The sequence below is a fragment of the Micromys minutus genome, assembly GCF_963924665.1.
Source record: "Micromys minutus genome assembly, chromosome: 25".
Classification (NCBI taxonomy): domain Eukaryota; kingdom Metazoa; phylum Chordata; class Mammalia; order Rodentia; family Muridae; genus Micromys; species Micromys minutus.
Genome location: NC_137960.1, coordinates 22775283 through 22799752, shown reverse-complemented (window position 1 = coordinate 22799752; position 24470 = coordinate 22775283). Strand labels below are relative to the sequence as shown.

Genomic DNA, 24470 nt, shown 5'->3' with positions numbered 1-24470 from the left:
TATGTATGTATATGTGTATTTGTGTATGTCTGTATACATGTGTATATATGTATGTACATGTATTTATGTTGTGTATAGGTCTGTATGTGTGTACATATTTACATGTTTGTATACATATGCATAAGTATGTGTATATTTATATACACATGTGCATGTATGTTATATATGTACATGTTTATATACATGTGTAAGTATATATGTATGTACATGTTGTGTATGTCTCTACATATTTGTGTATATGTCTGTGTATATCTATGCATATGTATGTGTGTATATTTATGTACATATGTGCATGTATATGTTGTATATGTGTGTGTACATGTTTGTATACATGTGTATGTATGTGTGTATATGTGTATGTATATGCATGTGTGTGTGTATGGACATAGGTGTTGCACCAGCAGACAACCTCAGCCACTGGTCCTCAGTCCCCATCCACCTTGTTTATTGAGTCAGTGTCTCTCACTAGCTTGAGACTTTCTGATTAGGTTAAGCTAGTTGGCCAGCAAGGCTGGGGGAATCTACAGCTGAGCCTTGGACACTCACACATGTACCCCAACACTTGCTAGCGTGCGTCCTGCGGGCTGAGCTCAGGAACTCAGGCTTGTACAGCAGGCACATTACCCACAGGTTGATCTTTAGGCCCAACAACTCCATCTCTTTTTAAAAGAAATTTAAAAGCACTCGTTTACTGTGTTTGTACTAATGTTTTGCCTGCACGTATACATGGGAACTACATACATCATGCTTGGTTCCCACAGTGGTCAGAAGAGATATCAGATCCTTTGGAACATAGGTTATATTTTGGTTGTGCACAGTGGGGGTGCTCTACGCCAGTGAGCCAGCTTTCTAGCCTCCCCCCACCACCCATTTCCTACAAAATAAAACAACTCTAGGTTTGTCGAATGTGGCTGAGATCTAGCGGGTGGGGGGAGCGGGGCGGGACGTGATTTCTCCTTAGCTGGAATAGAATGTCAGGCGAGACACAGTCCCCTCCTTTAGCTAGCTGTGCTTGGATCTGCAGACGTCTGTGGAGTCAACAGTGTACTCTGAAGCAGCTGTCACTAGAGATCATAACTCAAGAGAAGTTTGAATGGGACATGCCTCCATAGGCCAGAACCCTTTGTATCCAGTTGGTGGCGCTGTTTGCAGAGGTTTTGGAACCTTTAGGAGGTAGAGCAGAGCCGAGGGAAGTCCCTCACTGGAGTGGGCCCTGAGGTTTTATAGCCTGGCCCCACTTCCTGTTCTTCTGTTTCCTGTGTGCAGATGAAATGGGAACAGCTTCCTGCTCTTGTTGCTCCCTGACGTAATGGAGCTGCTCTAGGCCGTTTTGGGTTATGATACTTTATCACAGCAACAAAAATAGTACAGAGGGTGTGGGGGAGGGGTGGGCGTTAGAGAAACAAAACCGACCAGAAGCCCGACCCAAACCTGCGTAAGTCCTCTCTGCAGCCCCCACCCCGGGTCCTCGGTACTGCTGAACTTTCAGTCATCAAGTGAGTTTGGGCCACGACATAAGGAAACTGTCCCAACCAAGTTGCCACCGTTCTTTTGTTGAAACTAAAATTTCCCAATATTGCTCCATACTTCTGAAGGTTCCCGCTTTAGAGATTTCCTGTTTGCACAAGACAGAATGGATTTAATTTAGAGATTAACCAGGATCATGAATTGCCACGTTTTATTTTTTTTTCTTATAGTAATGACAGTCAGTTTAAAGTTTAAAATATTGTCAGACACATGTAGTCTGGCAAACACCATGGCCCTCCACATTTTTGTGAATTCACACGTAAGCTCGCAGCACCTCTGTGCTGGTGAGCCCCCTTTGGCACCGGAACACAATAATTTATTAAGCTGTGATACTTAATAAGTGTGCACAAATATCATGCAACATTAGGAGCAGACGCAGACAGAAAGTGTATTAGAAACAGATTTATACAAAAATGTCTTGTAAACAAAAGGGAAAGGGGTTATTTCCTGTACAAAATAGGCAGGCTTTTCTTCTTTCTCTCTTAATTATCTGTAAGATGCATCATAGTATGGGCATTTTCAAAAGGTGAAAACTGTATAAAAAATAAATATCCTATATACAAACACACACAGGCCAGTCCGAGGTTAGAGGCTTCACTGCAAAACAAAACGGGAACAAGGGATAGTTAGTTTCAAGAGCCCTGAATGCTGGCTCCCCTGGAGGAGAGAAGGTAGATTTGTGTTCGGTTCTTTGGAACCTCTGGTAGGAAACCGTGGAACATTAAACTCGCTAGAGGGAAGATCCTTGCCTGGAACGTAAGACACGCCCCCACCCCCAGGAGGGAAAAACCCCACTTTCACCTTGAAGCTACTACTCCTTCCTGCGGCCACTAGAGGGCAGTCTCTTTATGCTGTCCCAGAAACCACTGTATCTGCCTAGAAGTCGTTTCTGGTGTTAACCAGCAGACCTAGGCTTCTTTAGATGCTTCTCCAACATGCTGTAGCTCTGGACAGCAGCTGTGGCTCCCTTGCTAAGCTCAACACGTTCCACACCCTGCCAACGAGTAGCAACTTTCTTTGGGGACAGGGGAGGGTCTTTTAATGGATTCATGGCTAAAGTGCTGAGTGAGTGCAGATTCTTGGGGAGACATGGCACCCTCAATGCTGAGTTTTTTCCCTTTCTTTGGCTTGTGAGTGCTTTCGTTAACCAGGTGTTCAGTCCTACAGCTGACAGCTTGTTTGTTTCCCTACTTGCCCCAGCCTTGGACGTCAACAAGATTTCAAATGTTGGGGTATGGGGTGCCGAGCCATTTCATTGGTTGATTCTGAGTTACAGGTTCAGGGCTGGACTGTTTTAAGTACAAAGTTTTGTGAGTATGGGGTCTTGAGCCTTACAGTGAGGACATACTGATAACTTCAGTTGATGGGGTGGGGCTGAGAAGATGCTGAGGGGGAGAGAAGGTAGGGGGAAGAAGTTACAGGGAGACGGCACACATGTGCAGCTGCCTAGCTGCTGCAGACGATGCTGAGGACAAAGATAGGCTTCTGCCCTTAGGCTGGGGAGTCCTGTGACTTGGGAGATGTGGCTGAGAGGGATGGCCCTACAGTATTAGGCTGTCTGCCTTAATGATGTCAGATGCCAACCTGGTCCTCGGGATACCTCCCTCCATCCCCTAGGTGAGTGGGTGCTGAAATTACATACATGTACATACATGTCATGCAGGGTTTGTGCATGCTAAGCAAACACTCTTATCAACTGATCTATATGCCTAGTCCCTTTAAACATCTGGATGTGTTCTGCAGGTGGTGTGGCGAGATGTCTAATGCCCTGCCCCTGCCCACCCACTAACCGCTGGTGAGGTTGTGATGTTTTTTGACCCACCCACATCTTCCTGTCTCGTCTGCAGAAAAGCAGGTGGGAAACGGCCAACTGGTGGGAAAGAGCTGCACCTTTGACCCCCGATCAGCATGGCCTTCTGGGAATCTTACCTTGTTCCAGCAGCCTTGGACTGGTAAGCCATCTTCTCCCTGAAAGGAGGCAGAGAATGCTTAGGCTCTTGAGATGGTTGGCCGGGCAGACCAGGGACAAGGACATAAACATTTCCATAGCCTCGGTGGGACATGGCCTACTTCTGTCTGTTTCCATTCTTGCTCTGGGTCTGAATCTTGGAAGAGGGAAATGTTTAGATGCTACTACCATTTTCCCTTTGGCTAAGTGACCAGTGTAGCTGCAGGGCAAGGCTAAGAGGACCTACTGCAGCCCGAGGGATCAGCCAGCACAGATGCCCATGGCTCTGACTCGGTGAACTGCTAAGAACTCAGCACGTGGGCCTCCTCTGCAAACCTGGTCGGGATGGGATGGTTTCTCCGTGGCCCCCAGCCTGCCTGAGCTTGTTTCTTTTCCTAAGCAACGGGAGGTGTCATCCAAACAGTCCCAGATCATGGTCAGTAGTGGTGGGAATGGGGTGGTAAGGGACAGACAGCCTCAGGGGGACTGCAACAGGATTCTGAGATGTCTTTCTGGCCCTGACTCTGATACTCCCTGGAACCTGGAAGGACACGGAGCATCAGGGTAGGAGGCAACAACTGTGTGTCCTCTTGGGCAAGGCGGCAGCAGCCTTGGGGTACGGCCTGTGTGAGGGAACCTTCACAAGGCTTCTTGGGCCTGACATTCTGGCCTCTCTAGCGCTTCTTAAGGCCGTCCAGGCGTCTTCCAGAGGCCAGGCTGGCGGGGAGGGTCGAGCGGAAACCGGGAGCAGAGTTCTAGGTCTCAGCCCCATCCTAGAATTACAGTCTCTAGAGTCTCCCCTGCATCACCTAGCAGGAACCCCCCATCACTCAGCAGGAACCCCTCACCACCACCCAGCTGGAACCCCCATTACCCAGCATGCCACAGGTGTTGCCCCAGCCCAAACCTAGTGTGTGCTAAAGATATGTCAGTAGGTCTGTACCCCACTTCCACCAGTCCAAGACAAAGAACACATCATTATTGGAAGAGATATTATTTTGAATAGTCCAATGATATATGTCCCCCCTGGGTTCGGGAAGGACTATATAGGAGGCATGCATTTCAGTTTTATGGTGACCCTCTGTCCCCTTTGAAGCCCACCATGCCACGCCAAGTCACCCCACTGCCGCAGTACGGCACACTGCACACAACTCTGGGAGGGAGAGGAGCCTTTGAGAGCATTTCCCTCCGGACATGGATGGTGGCAGGGCTTAGTGGAAAAAGAGGCAGAGGGCAGAAAGGCTAAGGTGCCTTTGCAGAACTGAGAGCGCACAGATGGTGGGTGGGTGGGTGTGGGGGGGGTGAAGGTTGGGGTGGGAACAGGGCACAGCAGTGGTCCTGGAAAGACCCAGCTTTAATATTAATGAAAGTGCTTTGGAAGTCATGTTGAGAAAGGCAACCATGCATGCTGCACTCTAGGGATGAGAAGGCGGGCCAGCAGTATCAGCAGGCTTGCTCCGTGCGCGTGCGCGTGACCTGTGCTGGCTCTGTTGTGCTTGTGGCCTAAGACAGCTCTGGTGCCCTTCAAGGAACTGTTATCATCCAAACAGAATTCCGGAGTGACAGGGTGAAGATTTGAGGCTGGCAATTGGGTGGTGACTGCAGCCTCTGGATCCCCTGGGGAAATGAAAGGCAAGTAGGGACGTCTAGGCCGTGCCTGCATTGCCTTCTGTTTCTTTTATAGTTAGCTGAGAGGATCCTATAGATACTTAGAAGTCACCATCCAGAGTAAGACTAGGCGCGGAGGAAACCAGCCCCTGAGTTTCAGCTCCAGATACTTGGCCACCAATACCTCCTCCTAGCTACATTCTAGACCTTTCTCTTCATAGTGAGCTACCTTAAGATGAAGGACAAGACACAAAATAGAGCCTTCTGGGTCTTTAGCGTCTTAATGCCGACCCATAATCTAGGGCTGGTGGTGACACCTGGGCCTTGATGCAGGGGATCTAGTCTGGAAGAATAGACTGGGTAGCCTCTGTCGCCACCTTAAATATAGAACGTCTCTATCCAGAAGCGAACCCCATGTCCCCTGCCAAACTGTGGGGTGAGTCTGGGTCTGGGCAGGGGAGGCAGGGTGACTGACTGGCAGCCCCTCTGCTTTGTTAGGTCGCTTAGCTTGTGTATTCAGGGTTAAGCGCACTGTGCGGAGGCAAAGCAATCAGTTCTGAGAACCCTGCCCAGTTCATTCACTTCCCTAACTTCCAGGATGGTCTAGAAGCAACCACCAGGCGATGGGGATAAAGTGCAGCTGGGACTGGCATTGGGGTGGGCGGGATGATGGGGTGGCACCTCAGAAGCAGCTGCAGGAGGATGCCAAGAAAATGCCACTGGGCATATCGCATGCAAGAGGGCAACAAGGCTGGGAGGGCAGAGCAAGAGGATCAGGAGGCACACGGGTACACACCACACACGTGGGGTAGCCCAAAGTGGCCACGCAGGCAAGGGAAGGAAATGCCATACCAGTGGGCATGGGGCATCCAGTCCGTCCAGCCCTGGTAGCCCCGGCTCCCCTTTCTCTCCTTTAAAACCTCGGTGTCCCTGTTCATAAAACCAACCACGGTGATTACTGAGGTCAAAGTCAGCCATCTCCGGCTGTGGAGTGGGACAGGCCCAGTCCTACCCCTGTCAGGATGCAGACCCCAAGGCTATCACATACAAGGGAAAGTGAATCGACAACACACAGCTAGCTTCTGCACTGCGAGCCCTTCCAGGCACGACCACAGACACCCCCAGCTTGACAGCAGCGTGCCGTCCAGAGCTTCCAGTGCTTTGAAAGGTCCCCTGAGGAGCCAGGCTGATGTACCACAGTTATCACTTGCTGGCTTGTTGGGAAGGCTGCTTGGGGCTAGCTACTGATTTTTGGTTTGCAGCTTCCTGGGTCTTAGCCGGTCGATTGGGCATGGTATGACGATGGACATTATACTAGTCCATGCTTATCTGGGCAGTGCATGAAAAGCCCTTGTCTAGCCTTTTTCTGCACAGTATAGAACGCAGACTAACCTGGGTCCCTGCATCCTGACCTGAGTGAGGATTCGTGACAGCTAGAACTGCAGGCCACAAGAGGTGCCCATGTAGCAAAGGTCGAAAATCTGTGTGCCAGAAACATGGTGGTGGGGTTGCAAAGCCCCACGCTGAGGACACAGCCTGAGACCTTCTACCCAAACCCTTCCTTCCACACATCTATTGTTCTGAATCTTCAAAGGACAGGGACTCAAAGACCAGGGATTTAGCATTATGGCTTGCAGCTGTGGCTCGGAGTCCCACCCTCTGCAGGCAGGACTGCCAAGGCAGACAGGCTTGGTGACATCTGTGGAGCTCGGCTCCTCAGTGCTTTTGGCTCCCTTTGTTTCCAACCTGCAACCCTGTGGAAAAAACTCAGAACAATGCGAGCGAGAAACGGGGAAACGTACCAGCGGGCAGGGGGCGTCTAGTCCAGGTGCTCCTTGGTCCCCCTTGTCCCCTTTAGGCCCTCTAGAGCCCTTCTTCCCCCTCTCCCCCTGTGAGCAATGGTTTAGTCCAAGGTAAGAATGGGGGGAAAAACAACAACACATCATCAAAACTTTAGGATCGTTCACATGTTAACCCCAGAGAGAGAAAGTGATACATAAAAGGTCAGAGAGAAAAGTAGACTTCAAGTTAGCATTCCGATAGGATTATGGGACACACCCACCTCCCAGCTCCAAGTACCTAGGATTTTGGCAAAGGAGGAGGGTGAGGAGAGAAAGAGGGAGTCGGGAGCAGGGGCATCTCTGAGCTGAAGTGCAAGAGGCCCTCTAGGACTGTTCTTAAGCCCAGCAAAGGATGATGGTGTGTTTGTGTGTGTTTGTACACTTTCTACCTTTTTGAGTATTTAATCTCGAAGAACTTAGGGTTGAGAACCTCTTGTCCCAATTAAGATTTGTTTTCTTTTTAAATATGTATATGTGTGTGTCTGTGGAGGCCAGAGGTGTCGGAGCCTCCTGGAATAGTCACAGTGGTTGTAGGCTGGCCCATGCGGGTGCTGGGAACCAGACTTGGGTCCTGTGGAAGAACAGTGCACACATTCTTAACCACCGAACCTGCTCCCAGTTAGTTCTCCTGCCCTTGCTGTTTCCATAGGAGGCAAGGTGACTGTGGTCAGAGCCCCGCTGTAGGCATGCACATACTCCACTGCAGCCTGCACACATGTTGAGTTGGTCAGTACATGTGTGTACATGTGTGTGCACATGTGTAGATTCTCAGGCTGATCCTCCCATATGCTGTATCTGTCTCTGATTTATTGTCTCACACCATCACTATTTAAAATTGTCCTGCTGGGCTGCCCTGACAGACCAGAGGCTAACACAGGTAAAGGTGCTCGCCACTTAGCCTGCTGAACTCAATCCCCAAGTGGCAGGAGGAGAGAGTGATTTCCAGGTTGTCTTCTGACCTCCGTAAGTGTTTCTTGGCACACTTTACTCCAGCTCACTCAGGGAGTTCATTTGTTTCTGAAAAATCCTCCTCTTAAGTTTTTAAGTGTTAAGTCCCCGTTTTTATGTGTTGGGGTTCATCTAAAGAAGAGCTCTGGGGCCTCTGGAAATGACATCACCTGGAAACGAATTTGCAGTTAAAGTTTCATATGTCTCAGTCCTTTAAAATGGGTCTTCCCAGACACATTCTTCTGTGGAAATGGATTATCTCATGCCTGGGGACTTGTATATGACTGCTCCACTACGGGGAGGCCAAAGGCTTGGTGAATTCTGCCAGTTACCAATCTTGAACCCCTCCGAGCTTCAGTTTCTTCACCTGTAAAATGGGTGCATTACACTTGCTCCCAAAATTACTGCGTGACCTATGTATAAGAGATGGTCGCAGGCTGGAGAGATGGCTCAGTGGTTAAGAACACTGACTGCTCTTCCAGAGGTCCTGAGTTCAATTCCCAGCAACCACATGGTGGCTCACAACCATCTGTAATGGGATCTGATGCCTTCTTCTGGTGTGTTTAAAGATAGGTATAGTGTATTCATATATATATAAAATAAATCTTAAAATTTAAGAGATGGTCACTGGTGGGGTGCCATACATAATGGAGGGTGGAGCCAACTGTGGTGATGACTGTCTCCTTCTACCTCATATGGAAAAAAAAATGCTCCCCAAGAGGGTCTTGTCCTGTCTATGGTGTTCCTGCATTTGGAGTGGCTGTAGTGTGAAGTTCCCCCAGATCACACTGAACATGACCCAGGTGGTAATTTCTGTTTGTTTGTTTGTGTTTTATCCCAGTGAATATCTGTGGTTTGTCCACACACTACTGTGAACAGCTCTTCAGAATGATGAATGTTAACGAGTGTGTGCCCAGGCTGTGAAATCCTTGGATCAAAGACACACCCACCACTGAGACCTGGGCATGAGGATTCCCTTGGTGTGGATAAGCTGGGGCACCAGCTCTTTGCAATTTGAAGACTCAGGTTCGTGTCCTTAGAGGTAGGTTCCCCATCCTCTGAGTCATGAGTACTTTCTCCATGAGGGTAGGATTGCTGAAAGGTTGGTGCCAGGCCTTCAAAGATTTGCCTGAAGGTCAGAGTGTGGGCCACCCACACTATATGGTATCACCCCCCCCCCATCATGTGTTCTGGAACATTCTAGAGCTACTGCTTTTACCTACATGTCTCTTCCTGCCCACCCCAGAGTGGAACATAGGAGAGATGCCCCCACCCCCAGCTCTAGCTGCTACATGGGGAGGGGCAGACAGTGGCCCACATTCCTGATGAATGTGGGAGACTGACTTTAGGAGACATCAGCTGGGAGGTGGGGGAAGGGTGAGGGCTGCAGGGGTGGGGGTTAGTGGGTATGCATATGTTGAAGGAAAGGTGGAGGGATTAAGAGAGAGACAGGCAGAGGCTAATGAGGGAGAGAAAGAAGGGGCAGAAGAACCCAGGAAGCAAGACATGCACACACCCCAATACACTCCCCCATCCCCAAACACGGCAGAGGTGGAAGCAGGCTCAGCATGCTGGGACTTTTTCCACTGGCTGGCTTGCAGGCAGCTCGGTGATAGCCAACAACCCATGTCCTGGTAATTACATTGCCAGAGTAATGGTACCTTATACTTTGACCCCCTTTTCATTGTTGTTTCAACTGAGTCTTCTACTAGAACCAAGACAAGTCTCTCACTTGATGTGTAGTTGGGGACCGTGACTGTCTGTCCCTTCTGCCTCTACCTCCCAAACGCTGGGCTCACGGGCTGGAAGTGTCATGTCTGGCGTTGACCAGTGTTTTTGTTGTAAATATGACTCCTGGGCCAAGTTCGCTGAGCCACATAGAGACAAGGTAGAGCATCGGTAGGAGAAGGGTACCCTTAGAGATGTGAGCAGGGCACCTGTCAACAGTCTTGTGTGTCCTTCCGGTTTCTGTCTGTGCATTGTAACAAAGATTTTCCTCATTCCATGAACAGGAAAGAGGTGTAGGACCAGTTTGGGGCATGACATGCAATAGTATAATTGTGTGTGTGTGTGTGTGTGTGTGTGTGTGTGTGTGTATAACTAGTGGGAGTCAGTTTTCTCTTTCTACCACATGGGAATTGAACTCAGGTTGTCAGCCTTGGTGGCAAGCACCTCTGTCTGGGCGGCCATGTTGCCAGCCCAACAGTAACATCATAGGTTGTGTCTTGGTTCACGAAAGGTGGAACAGATTTCTCATGGATTTCCCAGGCCTGATAAAGGTGTGAGGTTTAATGAGAGCTGATTTTGAGGGCTGCTGTTACAGCTGCTTTTCAAATCTCAGGTGAATGGGGACGGGGTACCGGGTATCTTCAGCGTAACCTCCCAGGTGGTAACAGGGACACTTTGAACCCTGCCTCAGCCTCTGACATGTCCCCTGGATCCTACTCCTCCCTCTAGGCCCTGTTAGAGCTGGTGGCCCGGAGCCTGAATGAGGGGGCTGAGGGTCCGAGTGTCTGTTTCTGGTATCCTGAGAACTGAGCCTCTTCGGTGAGAAAACTTAGTTGCCTCTTAATCGGAAGCCTGCTGTCTGGGACAGTTCATCTGCCCTTCCTCGCTGTGTCTCACTGCTTTTCTGAACCTGACCTTCTGTTTCGTGGATTTCTGAGGTAGGGTTGCGATATGGAGCCAGAGATGAGTGTGACTCCTCGCCCCTCCTGCCTTGTACCCTCGTGGGGTGCTGAGATTGTAAGGTGTGTGCCACCTGCCGAGCTTTGTGCCGCATTAAACCAGGACCTAGGGCTCGAAGCAAACAATTCTACTAACTGAGCTATACCCTCAGCCCCTGACTTTGACTCCGATGAAGAGACAGATTCTAAATTATATCTAAGATGTGGGGAGGCTATCAAAGAGCAGGAAGGGGAAGTAGAGAAGAAAGATTTTCCCACAATTCCTGGGGCCTCTATGGATGATGGTTTAGCATCAGAGGCAGCAGCCTGGTCCATTTTGTTTTTCACCCTCCCCTATTCCATGATGAGGGTCCTTCACTGACCCTGCCTTCTCTCTTTGGACCTGCAGTTCAGGTGACCCAATGCCTCCAGCCAGCGGAGAAAGTCTTAAGAAACAGGTTTGAAAAACGTGAACCGAGTATAATAAAGAAAGCTAGAACTCAGTGGGAAGTTTGGGGAGTTAGGAAGGTCTGTATGCCAATGAGGAAATGGAACGATCAGGTTTGGTAGACTCAGAGACCAGCCACACAGCTGAAAGTGGACCAGTTCATTGTAGTGGGTCCCACGCAGGCTCACCAGCGACTGGTAGGGGAGGCCCTGCTTCCTCTCTTGTGTTCATAAGTTTTAGGGAATAAGTTGACTTGCTTTTGTGTGGCTTTAGGGGTTTAGAAGTGTCCAGTCATACTTCTTAAATCAAGGAGGGTGGATTTAATTGGGGCTAGACAGAAACATACAGATTCTAATATGTTCTGTTCCTGGAATATATTCTGACCTCTGTCAATGGGCAGAGATCAGCCAGTGCTGAAGTCCATGGGCTCCGCCTGGGTCTCATGGGAAGACTCACTTCACCACATCCCATTGTTTTAGAGAGTGACCCTTTGCCCATTCCTTCTGTTCCTCCACATGTAAAGTCTCTGAACTTCACTGCCTACTGGAGGTTCTCTAGGGCAGCGCTTCTCAACCTTCCTAATGCTATACGGCCCTTCATGTTGTGGCGACCTCCAACTATAAAGTCATTTTGGTTGCTACTTTTTTTCACTTACTACTGTTATGTTGTGCGTATCTGTGCTTTCTGTTGGGCCTAGGCGACCCCTCCGAGAGGGTCATCTGACCTCTGAAATGTTGAGACCCACTTCCTAGGTTGTGTGTGCACCACACACAGATGGGCCCTGGAGGAGGTGAAGGAGAGGACTATCTCTTGGCCAGATGTAGTTAAATTACTGCTGCTGGACCCAAATGGCCATGACCATTGTATGCCTATGGTGCTGGGGACACTTAATGCACCCTTCTGAGGAGCCAAGGGGAGGAGGGAGGATCTGGAGGGTACAGTCCCTTCTGTTCCCTGCCAAGTCTCCGAAACAGCAGCTGGGATATTTTTTTTTTTTTTTTGGCGGGGGCGGGGGGCTTGGCTGTCTGTTCTCTGAGCTGGAATTTATTTTCTCAGTTGCCAGTGGCCTGGAATGCCTGACAAATCTCAGTTGCAGGAGGCAAAGATGAGGTGACGACGGATCTAAAAATATCACCAAGGGGCCGGTTATCAGGGCAACACAGAGCGGGCTGGCCGAGAGGCTCCTGTTACTGGATGTCCACGCTAATCTGATGGCTGCTGTGGGATCCGTTCGGCCTTCTCTGGAAATGAGAAATACTGGCTTCAACCTCAGGACTGAGCCTCAGGCTCCCTGATTGTATGGCATGGAGCCCCTTGCTAGAAGGCCTTTCAATTTAGGATGATTTATAGGGAAAGACTATTTGTCCCGTTAGGTCAGGAGTCTCCAATTGATCATTCCATCCCATCGTGAAGACATTAGTAACCAGATCCAGAGTGCAAGGGCTCAGACTTACCCGGTTTCCTTTGTCCCCGGGTGGTCCATGTAAACCCTGCGTTAAATCAGAGGAACGAAGGCATGTTAATGGGAAAACATGAAAACAGCCATAAGGTCCTTCCTCTGGGCTCAGAAAATGGCGCTGATGAGTTTCAGTTCAGTGGAGATTTGACCAAGAGGCACATGGATTTATGAGCAAACCCACGGACAAGGTTCCTGGTTTTCTTACATTGCACATAGCCTGTGGCCTGCCTGGTCATTGTGTTCTAAGAACTATTCATGGGGCGAGGGACCGAGTTTTAGGCTGCATTCGGGGGCGGGCATGGGCTACTCTGGGCTGAATATTCCCATGGCACTCTTGCCAGGCCAGCTTCTTTGAGCATCCTTAAAGGTGCAGGATACCCTAGGGGAAGAAGTGTTAAGCATTGACCCGCACAGACACGCTTGTTTAGTCACGTGAACCTCGGGTGGATGAGAAACAAAATCCAGGCTCCGTGAGACAGCCACTTGGCCCTTGTAACAAAGCTACAGGCAAATGCATTGCAGATGGAAAACCAAGCTCAGTCTTCAAGGCCAGAACCTCCTTTCTGTGTTGTGGGGAATCTGGATCTGAGGCTGTCCGTCCTGGACGGCAGAAGTGCTTGGGACCCTACGGCACAGCACAGGAACTGTGATGGAAGGTTCCAGACATGCTTTTACATGTGTAAGATGGTCTCTGTGATAGGCACCCGTCCCCTGCCATGCCCCTCAGGAACTTCTAGCTCAGCCCCAGTTAATTCTAGGCAGCCTCTCCTTTGGTCCCATGTATGGGCTCCAGAATCTGAGCTGTGTGCTTTGATCCTGCTTCTGGTTGGGAGGAGAGACGGACGGAGAGGAAACAGGGTTCTCTAGTTCCCGTAGACTCACAGGCAGCCCAGCTGCTCCCGTTGGTCCTGTCATCCCTGGGTCTCCTTTGCTGCCCTGAAAGAGAGAAAGACGCCCTGTGAGCCCTCCCTGCCATGCTGACTAACTTCCGTGACTACTTTCTAGTTCCTGAGGGGAAGCTCTCTTACAAGAGCCCTGGGGAACTGTGGTGTGAGAGAGGCGCAGTGTGGTCTCTTGGCTCTCCAATACAGCTTGCTTCCCAACAGAACTAGGTAGCCTGAGGAGGAGACCAGACAGTGGGCCCAGAGATAACGAGAAGAGCTTTGATTTCTTCTCTGAAGCCCGTTCATCATCCTGGAGTGGCTCTCCTGGTTTTTCCCCAGGGAACCAGTGATATCAGAGAGGTTTTGATCTCTGTAGAAGCCACCCTCTTCCCCACCACAAGCGTCTCTCGGGGACAGCAGCGGGCAGAGGGAGGGGTGGACACAGAACTGTCACAGAGGTTCCCTGGGAGTGGATCAGCATGGAGTCTGCCCACTAGGGATGACTGGTCCTGCTGGGTATGTGGGAACTTGGCTGGCTGAGAGGAAGAGAGTCCTCCCACGCTGAGCTGATTCTTGTTACCTCCGTCCTCTTACACACCCATTCCGTGAGGGGTGCGGTCGGACTTCCGACGCTGTATGACTTGGCCACTGCTGCTCGACGCTAACAGTGAGAACCCTGCCCAGCACCCTGGCTTTCTGATTTATGGGTGTCCTCTGGGGACATTCTAAATCCCTCTGTTCCATACTGTTTGTGTAAATGGGCACAACAGATCTGAATCCCTGAGTGCACTGTGCCACAGCATCAGCGGAGAGAGAGCTTTTCCATCTCACCCAAGCTTCTGTCTCAACCATACAAGGGGCTCCTGCCTGCCAGGCTGCTATGGGGGCAACAGGACCCTGGGGCTGGGTCCCAAGCACAAGCCTGGTGTAATCCTCCTTCCTGGCTTTCCCAAGCTTCCGGTTCACAGAACACTCACCCTTTCACCCTTTGGTCCGGCTGGGCCTGGAACCCCGATTGGTCCTGGAGTACCCTGGGGAGGCGAAAGAAAGCAGAGGTAAAGGGACATTTGCTTGGGGAGGCCCTGAGAACCCCACCCAGGACCTGAAGATGTGCAAAGCCTGAGTCCTGGCTTTCAGGATTGGCAGAGTCAGACTGATTCAAGGAGGTCATTTGACTGGGCCATGATCCATTTTGGATTTAGGGGCCTTGAAGGAGAGTTCCTTCGCCCTCCTCAGAGCCAGATTCATGAAGGAAAAAAACCTCTTACGTCACAGCCGAGCTCACCAAGGCTGAAACCAGAAGAACGGTTGCTTGGTTTGCCACCGAGCAGTGGAGAGGGAGGTGACCCCATCCCAGGAGTGGGGGGCTTAGGGCTGGCACCCCCTTGCTGTCACAGCTCCACATGCAGCGGGAGGGTCTTCATGCCACAGAGACTGATGCGGAGACACACTTAGAGGCAGGCGTGAGAGGGCCATCCAGCACCCCTCCCCCAACCCACTGCAGACCCCCACAGATTCCCAGGCCTAAGGGACAGGGTCATGAGTTAGTATCCTCCAATGTCAGAACCGCATTGGCCTTCAAGGAGTAGGAGCAGGTTCTCTCCTAACTTGAGGGTCCCAGGGAGCTGGGAGGCACTGTACACTACCGTTTACCTGGAGTCAAAGCTGGGCTTCCCATCTGCACATCCAAACTAGACTAGATCTCTATTTCACAGCCTCCTGTTTATTGGCCTGCCGGTATTTATGTGTCCCTACTCAGACCAGATTGTGGGGCCAGGCCTAGGATGCTGTCCAGTACTCTGAGCATGGCCGGGGAAGGCAGGAGGCGAGCGTATGGGAGGATGCAGATTATCGTCACAGAAACCAAACAGAGCTAGGAGAGGTTCTTGGTGTCCTCTGTGCAGTGAAGAGGAAGAAGAGACTAGAACTCGGGACCACAGTGAGTAGAGGCTCACTCAGAGCAGGACTCAGGGCAGGCTCCCTGTCTCCATGTTCCAGACCACTCAGTGCTGAAAAGTCTCTACAGACTGACCCAGGCTTCAGTTCCCCTTTGTTACATCTAGATCCACTCAGGGTTCTGTCTCAGGGCCTCCATAGATAAATGTGCAAATGCTGGACCTGACCCCCGGCTACTGTCAGGGCAGGATGCTCTGTGGCTGGCTCTTACAAGGAAGGAGACAGAGCTGGCATTTGGTAGGATGATTTCTGCTGGGTCACCTGGGCATTCTTCCTACTTCTGAGAGTTCTAGGCTCTGTCCCACAACCTGGCTGAATATCCTCTCTCCCACGTGGCAGTCCAGCCAGCTAACAAAAGCTTTGACTGCTCAGTGATGGACCTTAGAAACAGCCATCAGGGTGTAGCTGGTTGACTGCAAGCGACCAGGCAAACGGCCCTGGCATGGCTTTTAGGTTGGGAAGTCCTGTGCCCTGATCCCAGAACCAATGCTGCCAACTCCATAGGGTGTTCTGTGCAGGGGTGTTTCCTGTGGCCCTTCGGGGCTTGATGTCTACAGATGAGCTAGCAAGAACTCTTGTCTGGATCAGGAGGGACAGAATATAGAGGATTCGGGTGTCTTTCACTTGCTCTGTTATAGGCCCTCTACTGTGCTTGCAGGGTGGCTTGGGTGCCCCCCACTGTGAACAGTGTGGTTAAAACACACCCACAGGACCCTGGGCTGATACGGGCCTCCAAACTCCTACATGCTACTCCCATACTGACTCTTCCATGCTGCCATGCAAAAACTTTGGGAAGGGTGACCACATGTGCCCAGGAGGCTCACAGGCAGACAGGAGATGGACAGACGTCACAGTATGACAACAATACAATGAAGGTCACACACAGACACTTGTGTTTGCCAGGGACACTTCTTGGCTCATTCCCCAGTGTGGGGTTCCCAGGCTGGTCTCAGCATCAGGGTCACTGTTGCTAGAGTGACTTTTACTGCCCCGTGCTTGGCATGTCCTGGGTTCCCTGGTTGCTCATTCACTGTGGCCAAGATGGCTGGAAGGGCATTTCTGATGTGGACATGGGGGGCTTTCTGGCGTCTATGGAAGGACAAAACACGGTCCCTATCACTGCAGGGGTTGGGGGGAGCGAACAAGGCCACAGCAGGATAGACAAGAGGGGTCATAGGCCAGACAGGGGTGGGGTGGGGGTGGGACAATGGAGTAATGACACTCACCGGTGGCCCAGGCCTGCCGTCCAAACCTGAAGCTCCCTGGACAAAGGGCACAGTTTAACCAAAAGAAAGGGAAGGGGGGAGGGTGGTGGAGAAAAAGGAGACAATGGGGGAGGGGAGGTGAGTAAAGCAGTGACTCTGGACAGACACAACTGCCGTAAACAACGGGAGGACAGTGGGTGTGTTTACACGTAGACGGACAGGAACACGAGAACACCGAGGACTGTGGCTGGCTGCTCAGTTGGTGTGAGCCACGAGGACAGATGCTCTGACCCTCCACAGCTCATCCCTCTCTCCCCCTCACCCCACAGGAACCCCACTTTCCAGGGAGCTTCAGTGCTCCAGGAAAGGGGGCCCAGAAAGGAATTCTTGGAGGTGCCTGTGCCTCCAGAGGTATGTCTCCCTTGGGGCAGACGGCACAGAGGGTATCGTGGGAGGGTGTTATCCTAACTTCTTCTGCACCCCTATGGAGATAGGCCATTCTGCACCTTAGACCGTTAGGAGCAATTAGGATTGTTTTCTAATTGTGTGTGTGCATGCACACAATTTACAGGAGTTAGTCTCTTCTACCATGTGGGTTTCAGAAACTGAACTTGGGTTTGTAGGCTCAGCAGCAACTGCTTTTTACCCGTGTAATCCTCTCCCTGGTCCCAGCACTGGCTTTTTAAACCTGAGTAGAAGCAGACTTAGTTCTGCGCCATTCTGAGCAGATGGAGGTAGCCCTTGAATGACCATGCCTGACATTTCTCTGCCACTTTACAGTTACAACATAAACTTGGTCTACTCGCCTGCTGGTCAGCAAGTGTCCTTTTACAGACAGGGGCTTAGGCGCAAGCAGAGGTTTACAGCTGCCAATCTGTGACATACTCAGCCCATGTGCTCTGAGGCCTCACCACTCCCTGCTGACCAATGAAGCACTTGGTGGGCCTGAGGACTTCTTCCTAGTGCCGGGGGTCTAAAGTGGTTTTTGGGGGTTGGCAGCAGGGTACACCTAGCCAGCAAGCATGGACTTCTTGAAAACTGCTTCCTGCTGAGACTCAGAAACAAGCCTCAGGGTCAGGCAGGCAAGGGGAAAGACCAGAAGATGGGGCGCATCACCCCGAGAAAGGGTATTTATGATTAGGTAGGATGTGGCTTCATGGCTTTGTTCTCAGTGATGAGTCCACCTATTTGGGAGCTGACTTTGACCCTAAGCTAGAGCTGAGGGGCTGAACTCTGGCTGTACCCACGCTGTCTCTCCTGGGGTTCTGTTCACAACACAGATGCCCAGGTTCCGTACTGGCTCGGGTGCATAACTCTCCAAGGGTGGGGGCTCCAGGTCAAGCCATGTTTGGGAAGTTCCCAGCAGACTCCAGAGTGTACTGGCTAAAATGGGTCAGGGGACGGGGGATGTCAGCAGGACAGGCCTGGAGATGAGGCTGCTATCTGCTACCACACAGGCGCAGATATCCAGGTGCAGCCTGGAGCTGAGCAGCCACTGGTTTTGCACATACAATGTTGTTGCCAAGTATACTTTCGGGGTTTGAGTCAGGGCATGGACCCAAGCACTTGGACCCTTGGTAAGCCATTGGCATTAGTACCCACTCAGGAGATGGGGCATCTGCCTACACAATGCCAGGCATCCAGCTGAAAGATTCAAACATGCTGGGCTCTTCTCCCTCTAAGGCCCAGGTCACCTGAGCTAAGAGAATGCTTCCCCTGGGAAAGGACTATTTGATCTCTAGGGCACCACAATCACTGCCAATCCCAACTGCCTCCCACAAAGTCCTCGTGACTACCTTCTAGGAACAGGCTTATTGTTTTTTTGTTTTGTAGCTTTTGCTGGGCTATTGGCCTGGGTAACCTATTGGCCTGGCTAACCCTTAACTGAAGCCTCTCATATTTATTGGGGTTGTTGGCGCCATGAAGGTGCACAACAGGTGACCCGTGGTTGAAGGGGTCGGGAAGGTGCTTCCGCGTGTACTTAAGTCATTCCAGAGATGGCGTCTGATGTGGGGAAACATCTGCTAAAGCCATCACTTTTCCATGACCTGCCAAGCTCCTCGGCCCTTTGTACGCTCGCCGTGCCAGTGAGAGAGAAGCTGTCCCTTTGGCCTCTGCTGTGTGTTTACCATGTGTGTAGGATTCCCCTGGTTTCTCTGCTCTTACAGCTGCCTGGGGCTAGGGGCTGGCCTGGAGCTGGAGACAGAGGGGACCCCCTGTAGCTTCAGTGGATGAGCAACCTTCAAGCTCAGTCTGGCCACAAACCATCTGTGACTGCCAGCAAAAAAGACAAGAAGGTTTGTCTGCTGACATCTTTTGAAGAGCCACCAGGCCACTGAGAGGATGGGACAGAGACTCAGTCATCCCGGGCTACACCTCTAGGCAGGCAGAAGCCTGGAAGCAGCCCTCAGATGCTGATGAGGGGGGCTTCCGGCTCGGGAAGGCTCAGAGCACAGGGCTGTGGGAATAGCTTCAGCCTGCTGGATGTGTCTGGGTGCTGTGACAGAGCAGAGGTCTCCCTTGGGGTTATTTGGGGAACATAAGGGAGACTAGCCATTGCCCAACGTTCATGGCACCAGCAACCCCAAGTCTTTGCTAACCTCTTGAGTGCTCCTTTAATGGCCTCAAGCCTTTCTGATTCTCCATCAGATTGTTCCTCAGGTCAGTTAGCTTCACATTACTGTAGCACTAAGACTAGGCTTGGGAAAGATGCTGAGGGCCTAAACTTCCCCACTATGAAAGGAAGAACCCAGCACACTGGAATGCTCAGGACTTTAGGTGCAGAGCGGTGTCCTCCCTGGTCCCTGCTCAGCATGAAGCCTGGGGAGAGATACCCAGTGCAGCTCCTCCCAGAAGACTCATGACTCCAAGGTACTTACAGGCAATCCCAGAGGCCCCCGGTCTCCTTTCTCTCCCTGGGAGCCTTTCTCTCCTTTACTGCCATCTAGGCCTGCTTCTCCCTGCAGGAAAAGGAGTTCAGAGGAGTCAATGAAGGGGTCTGCTGCTGACAGCCCAGTCTTTTGCCCTGGGGTCTTGGAGGCGAGGGGTGGCAGTTTTGCCATACTTTAGGGTGAAGGAAGGGTCTGGAGAGATGGGACAAGAGTTTGGTCATTTGCTAAGCAAGCCATTCCAAGGAGTTCAAGTGGCAGATGGGAACTTCACATCCCAAAGCAGGGCAGGTGTCAGTAGTGGATGTCAGAGAGACTATTAGACCTCATTCTGCCCTTAAGGCCTGGCTGTGCCTATCGGGTGATGCTATTTAGGGAGACGGATCAGTTAGGTCTCAGAAGTGTGTCCCACCCACAATATCTGTCATGTGACCTTCCCTTACCTTTGGTCCAGGGACACCTTGGAGGCCCTGTGTTTGGGATCAGAACAAAGAGAATTAGAACAACAAGCTTAGGTGGCCACAGACGAGCGAGGGTTGGGGGGATGTATAGTCTCAGCTCTTGAGGGGTAGGAGGGAATGTGGGGGTGGTGTAAGCTTGGGTTTCCCGGGGTGGGGTCAGAAGTATCTGCCCAGACAGGGGCTGGAACAAAGTTTCTCTTCGGCTGACTCAAGAAGGGAAGAGGAGGTATCAGTGAAAACGGAAGTATGCAAAGCACTCCGTATGTGGGACCCGGGAACTTTCCATTAAATGGTGTCCACTGTCAGCATTACTGCTAGTACAGTGGATGACTGTGGGGCGCCGCCCACACATTCCCACGCTTCCGTCATTACAAGATGGCGCTGATATCCGGCTGTGGGGCGCCGCCCACACATTCCCACGCATTCGCCATTACAAGATGGCACTGATATCTGGCTGGAGTTAGCAGTAAACAAGCCATGTGCGCACACGCTGGGTAACTTTTCCGCCTCATGAGTTCCGCCTCTTCCGTGGCGTCATAGGGCCTGCTGAGTCTCAACCAATCAGGGGGCTCCGCGTCCAAGGCAAGGACTGATCCCTTTATAGGGGACGGGCTGGATAGTTCCGCTCTTCTTCTCCCTCCCTTCCTCTCTTCTTCTTCCTCTCTTCTTCCTCTCTTTCTCCCGTTGGTTTTCGGCCGTCTCGTGGAGCTTGTTCGTCCTGTTCGTCTCCTTGGATCTCTTGGTTTTCTCCGTCTTTTCGTCACGTGAAGCAAGTACTGGTTTTCCAGAGCAATAAAGTTTACCGCAGAAGGATTCTATTTTGTGTGCCGCGTCGTTCTTGCAGGCGAGACGGTTGCGCGGGACAGATGACCCAGAATGTAAGAGGCATCATGGACCCTGAAGAGGTACAGACCCATCCCCTGCTTGTTCGAGCTGTCCGGGACCTTCTGTTTGCATCCAATTGGAAAGGTTTTAATGGGTCACTTAAAAAAAAAATCCTCTTGGTAACAGGAAGGAGGACAGGGCAATAGCAGACATCTGATAGAAGGGGTTAAATAAATGTTGGGCAGAGCATATAACAGAGCAAGCCTGTGGCACCCATGCCAGCCAACCAGGCTGTACCCAGGATCCCTGGTGTGTGTCACCTACTGGGACAACAAGGTTATACCAGGGGAGAGGAATGAGGGATGAGGAGGGTTCTAGAAGTAAAAATCTATTTGGGTGGAAGGATGGGTGAGAGGGAGGATGAGGTTGAGCTCAGTGATTCAACTCACACTGTCGCTCCAACCACCATGGCTGAAAAGCTACAGAGTCCTTGACACTTACCGGAGGTCCTGGAGGACCCTCTGGCCCTGGCGGCCCAGGAACCTAGAAGCCAAAGGGAAGTTGTATTAATCTCCAGCTAAAGTCAGGGGAAGACAGGATTGCCACCGAGACTGAGGACAGGAACTCAGGCCAAACTGTTGGCCTCCCACAGTGCTGGCCTGAAAACATTTTCAGGAAACGTGCCCAGAACACCTGCTCCTCCAGACTAACCTGGGACACCACTTAGCTAGCTAGCACTGGATTTGTGCCATGCTGCGGATGGAAGGGAGTAAGAGCTCTGCTTATTAGGTAAGACACGATCTTCAGTCTGCCCAGAATCCATTCCCTGCCATCTTCAACTCTGACCTCTTGGCATTCATCTGTCACCTGGACCTGGTAGACGTGTGAGTTTGAGATCCTTGGCTTAAGGGAGCTGAGACTGGTTATCTGAAGCCAGGGGAGGCGGAGATGTCCTGGAAGAATAGTCTTCAAGACTAGCTCTACCCAAGGTTTACAATGGATAGGCCAGTGACAGTTGGTTATATTTCCTTTGAGGGCAGGTGCAACAAGAGGGATTTAAGCCAGATAAGAAAACACCAATGTCCCTTGGACTGTGGTGGTTCTGCTCCATGTGATCTCCTTGTAGAAAACACAGCCTTTGTTTTCCATGAGGGATTATTTCCTTGGGCTGGCCTGTGGCTGTAACTGCAGTAGGTTAATAAGTTAACTGATAGGGAAGAGCCAGCTCACTGTGGGCAGCACCATTCCCTAAGCAGGGGTACCTGAACTGCATGGTGGGGAAATGAAGCTGAGTAAGTGAGCCAGCACACATACACATTCACTGATCTCTGTTCTTGACTATAGATGTGACACGACTGGCTGATTCAGGTTTCCACCACCCTGACTTCTTTGTATCAATGGACAAAGAGCTTGGAATTGGGAGCTAAGTGGACCCTCCCCCCTTTTGTCACAGCCAACAGAAATGAAACTAGGGTACTCACTCGGACTGGAACTGTAGCTTAGTGGTAGAACATTGGGCTAGCATGAATGAAAGCTCTAGAATTTATCTCCAGCAAAACACACATGCACGCACGTGCACAGAGGCAGGCACGGCACTGTTTTTATTATAAATAAAGCACATATCTGACCGTAAGGGTGCATAAAGAAATCCACACTCCACTGAGCTTGGTGATGCCCCCAGGAGGCAGCAGATCTCTATGAGTTCAAGGCCAGCCTGAGCCACTTAGTGAGACTGTGCCTCAAAACAAAACAACAAAAATTTTGTTTGTTTTTTGAGACAGGGTTTCTCTGTGTAACTGCCCTGCCTGTCTTGGACCTGGCTCTGTAGACCAGGCTAGCCTCAAACTGACAGATCCACAGCCTCTACTTCGGGAGTGTTGAGATTAAAGGCATTTGCCTCCATGTCCGGCTTATGAGAACTACTTGTTTTAACGTGTTTTAAATATCTCCATACTCTCCCGTGGCCCATTTTACCTGTATAGCAACTTAAAAATGTTTAAAAATAACACAGACTCATTAACTAGTTTATAAATGAAAGAGAATTAAAAGGAGGGAAAACAATATAGTTCTCTTATTTTTAATCGAGAGGACTGCTCACATTTTTTGGCTGGTTTCCTCCCTAGCTTTTTGGACATCTCAGCTACTGCTGAATACATTTACATACTTACAAGGATACATAAATATAATTTGATTTTCTAATCTTTTCTAGTTGATGTAAAACTAATTTTTCTATTTTTGGGGGTGTGTTCCCCTATGAGCCATCTTCCTCGAGGAAACTCGGCCGCTATGCAGAACAGCCGTCTACTTGGATAAAGCTGAAAGCCACTCTTGGCATGAGAAAGGCCCTTAGCCATGGACAAAGCTATTACTGCAAGCTTATTAGCCTAAGGATTTTCATCCCTTCCTTCTTGTTAGGGACATCGTCTGTTTCCAATTTGGACTTGAAATACTTCTGGGAGGAACATTTGTGTGTATAATGCTTTTCCAGAATCTAGGATCAGTTCTTCAGGGTACAACCCATTCTTAATAAGGAGCCGTGATAGCGTGCAATTAGGTCTGCTTCACTTGATTGGGATGGGGTTGGTGGCATTAAAGGGTGACAAGCCAGGAGAGCTCGTGGAGGACTATGAAGCTTGATGGCCTTTTGCTTTCATGTGGCTACTGCACTGCCTGGGTCTTCTTGCCCAACATCCTCTCCCTCCCATCTCTAAGATCTCTGTTGCTTCCTCTGTGCAAATATGCATAGTGAGATCCACCTCCTACGCAGTCTGTGTCCATAGCAACTTCCTGTTCCTCACTTTTCTCCCCTTCCGCGATGTCTTTCAACGAACCATGCCTCTCTGAAAAGCCGTCCCCTGGAACTTCGTGACAAAGCCCTATGTGTCTGCTCAGAACTTGCCCAAATGGCTTGACCTCTGTGGCCTGGGCCAGGCGATTGTCTTTCTCTTCCTGTGTCCTCTGCAGCCCTAGGATGTTCTCTGAGTCCTGCAGAAACTGCATGACAGCAGGGTGGCCCTGGGGCTCAGAACTGACAGCTGCCCAGCTTCTGGCCTTCCCCAGTCATAGGTGACAAGCAACTCAGAGAAAAATTGGTATTTCTAGTGATGCCTTGTCGGACAATCACATAGAAGAGCTAGGTTGACCTACCTCTGCTCCTGGGTCGCCTTTCTCCCCAGCCTCTCCTTTCTCTCCCTGTGGGAACAAAACCATCCTACTATGAGAGCTGGTAGCCAGGAGGTTGGCCGCAGGTCCACCCTCACATCTGTGACAAGCTACAAAGACTGAGCTGCTCCTGGAGAGGTTACATAGGTAGCCAGCCTGCAGGACAGCAGACCAAGATGGCCCTGTGACAACCATCTTCACAGATCTCAGCCTCTGGTGGTGGGAGGTGGGGCTAGCACTGTGGGTCCTGTGGCAGACAGGATGCAGGGTGGTTCTGTGACTTGTTTCTCAGTCTGGAAAGAGACTTGTGGCGTCATGATGCCTGCCACTCCTGTGACCATGTTACATATCATCATGTACATGTGTTATATATATGAATGTGCGTAACTCACATGTGTTATACATATTATTCATGTTAAGACTTGTTGTAGATATAAACACACATAGACACATGTATACACATGGCTTCATCTTATTAGTTCTAGACTCTAGAAAAGCCCTTTCTTTAAGAAGTAAGCTAGCATGAGTTGAACTGTCCATTATGGAGGGCCATGTGTCAGAGAATTGTAGGTGCTGGGGAACTTAGTACATCTATGGCAAGTGATTTGGGAGGCTCCAGTAAGAACACAGACGACCACTGATTT

General features: G+C 50.7%; 1 protein-coding gene across 1 annotated transcript in view; it reads right to left on the bottom strand.

Annotated features, from left to right (window-relative positions):
- COL13A1 (collagen type XIII alpha 1 chain) overlaps positions 1-24470 on the bottom strand; it is a gene marked incomplete at both ends in the record, with an annotated part of 139595 nt that overhangs the window by 4612 nt on the left and 110513 nt on the right. Inside the window, 10 exons of the mRNA XM_080937613.1 lie at positions 3457-3495; positions 6886-6972; positions 12441-12476; positions 13328-13381; positions 14307-14360; positions 16512-16547; positions 19370-19450; positions 19822-19848; positions 21166-21207; positions 23812-23856. Coding sequence (XP_080793739.1) covers positions 3457-3495; positions 6886-6972; positions 12441-12476; positions 13328-13381; positions 14307-14360; positions 16512-16547; positions 19370-19450; positions 19822-19848; positions 21166-21207; positions 23812-23856 — 501 coding nt within the window. The remainder of the gene's footprint in view (positions 1-3456; positions 3496-6885; positions 6973-12440; positions 12477-13327; positions 13382-14306; positions 14361-16511; positions 16548-19369; positions 19451-19821; positions 19849-21165; positions 21208-23811; positions 23857-24470) is intronic.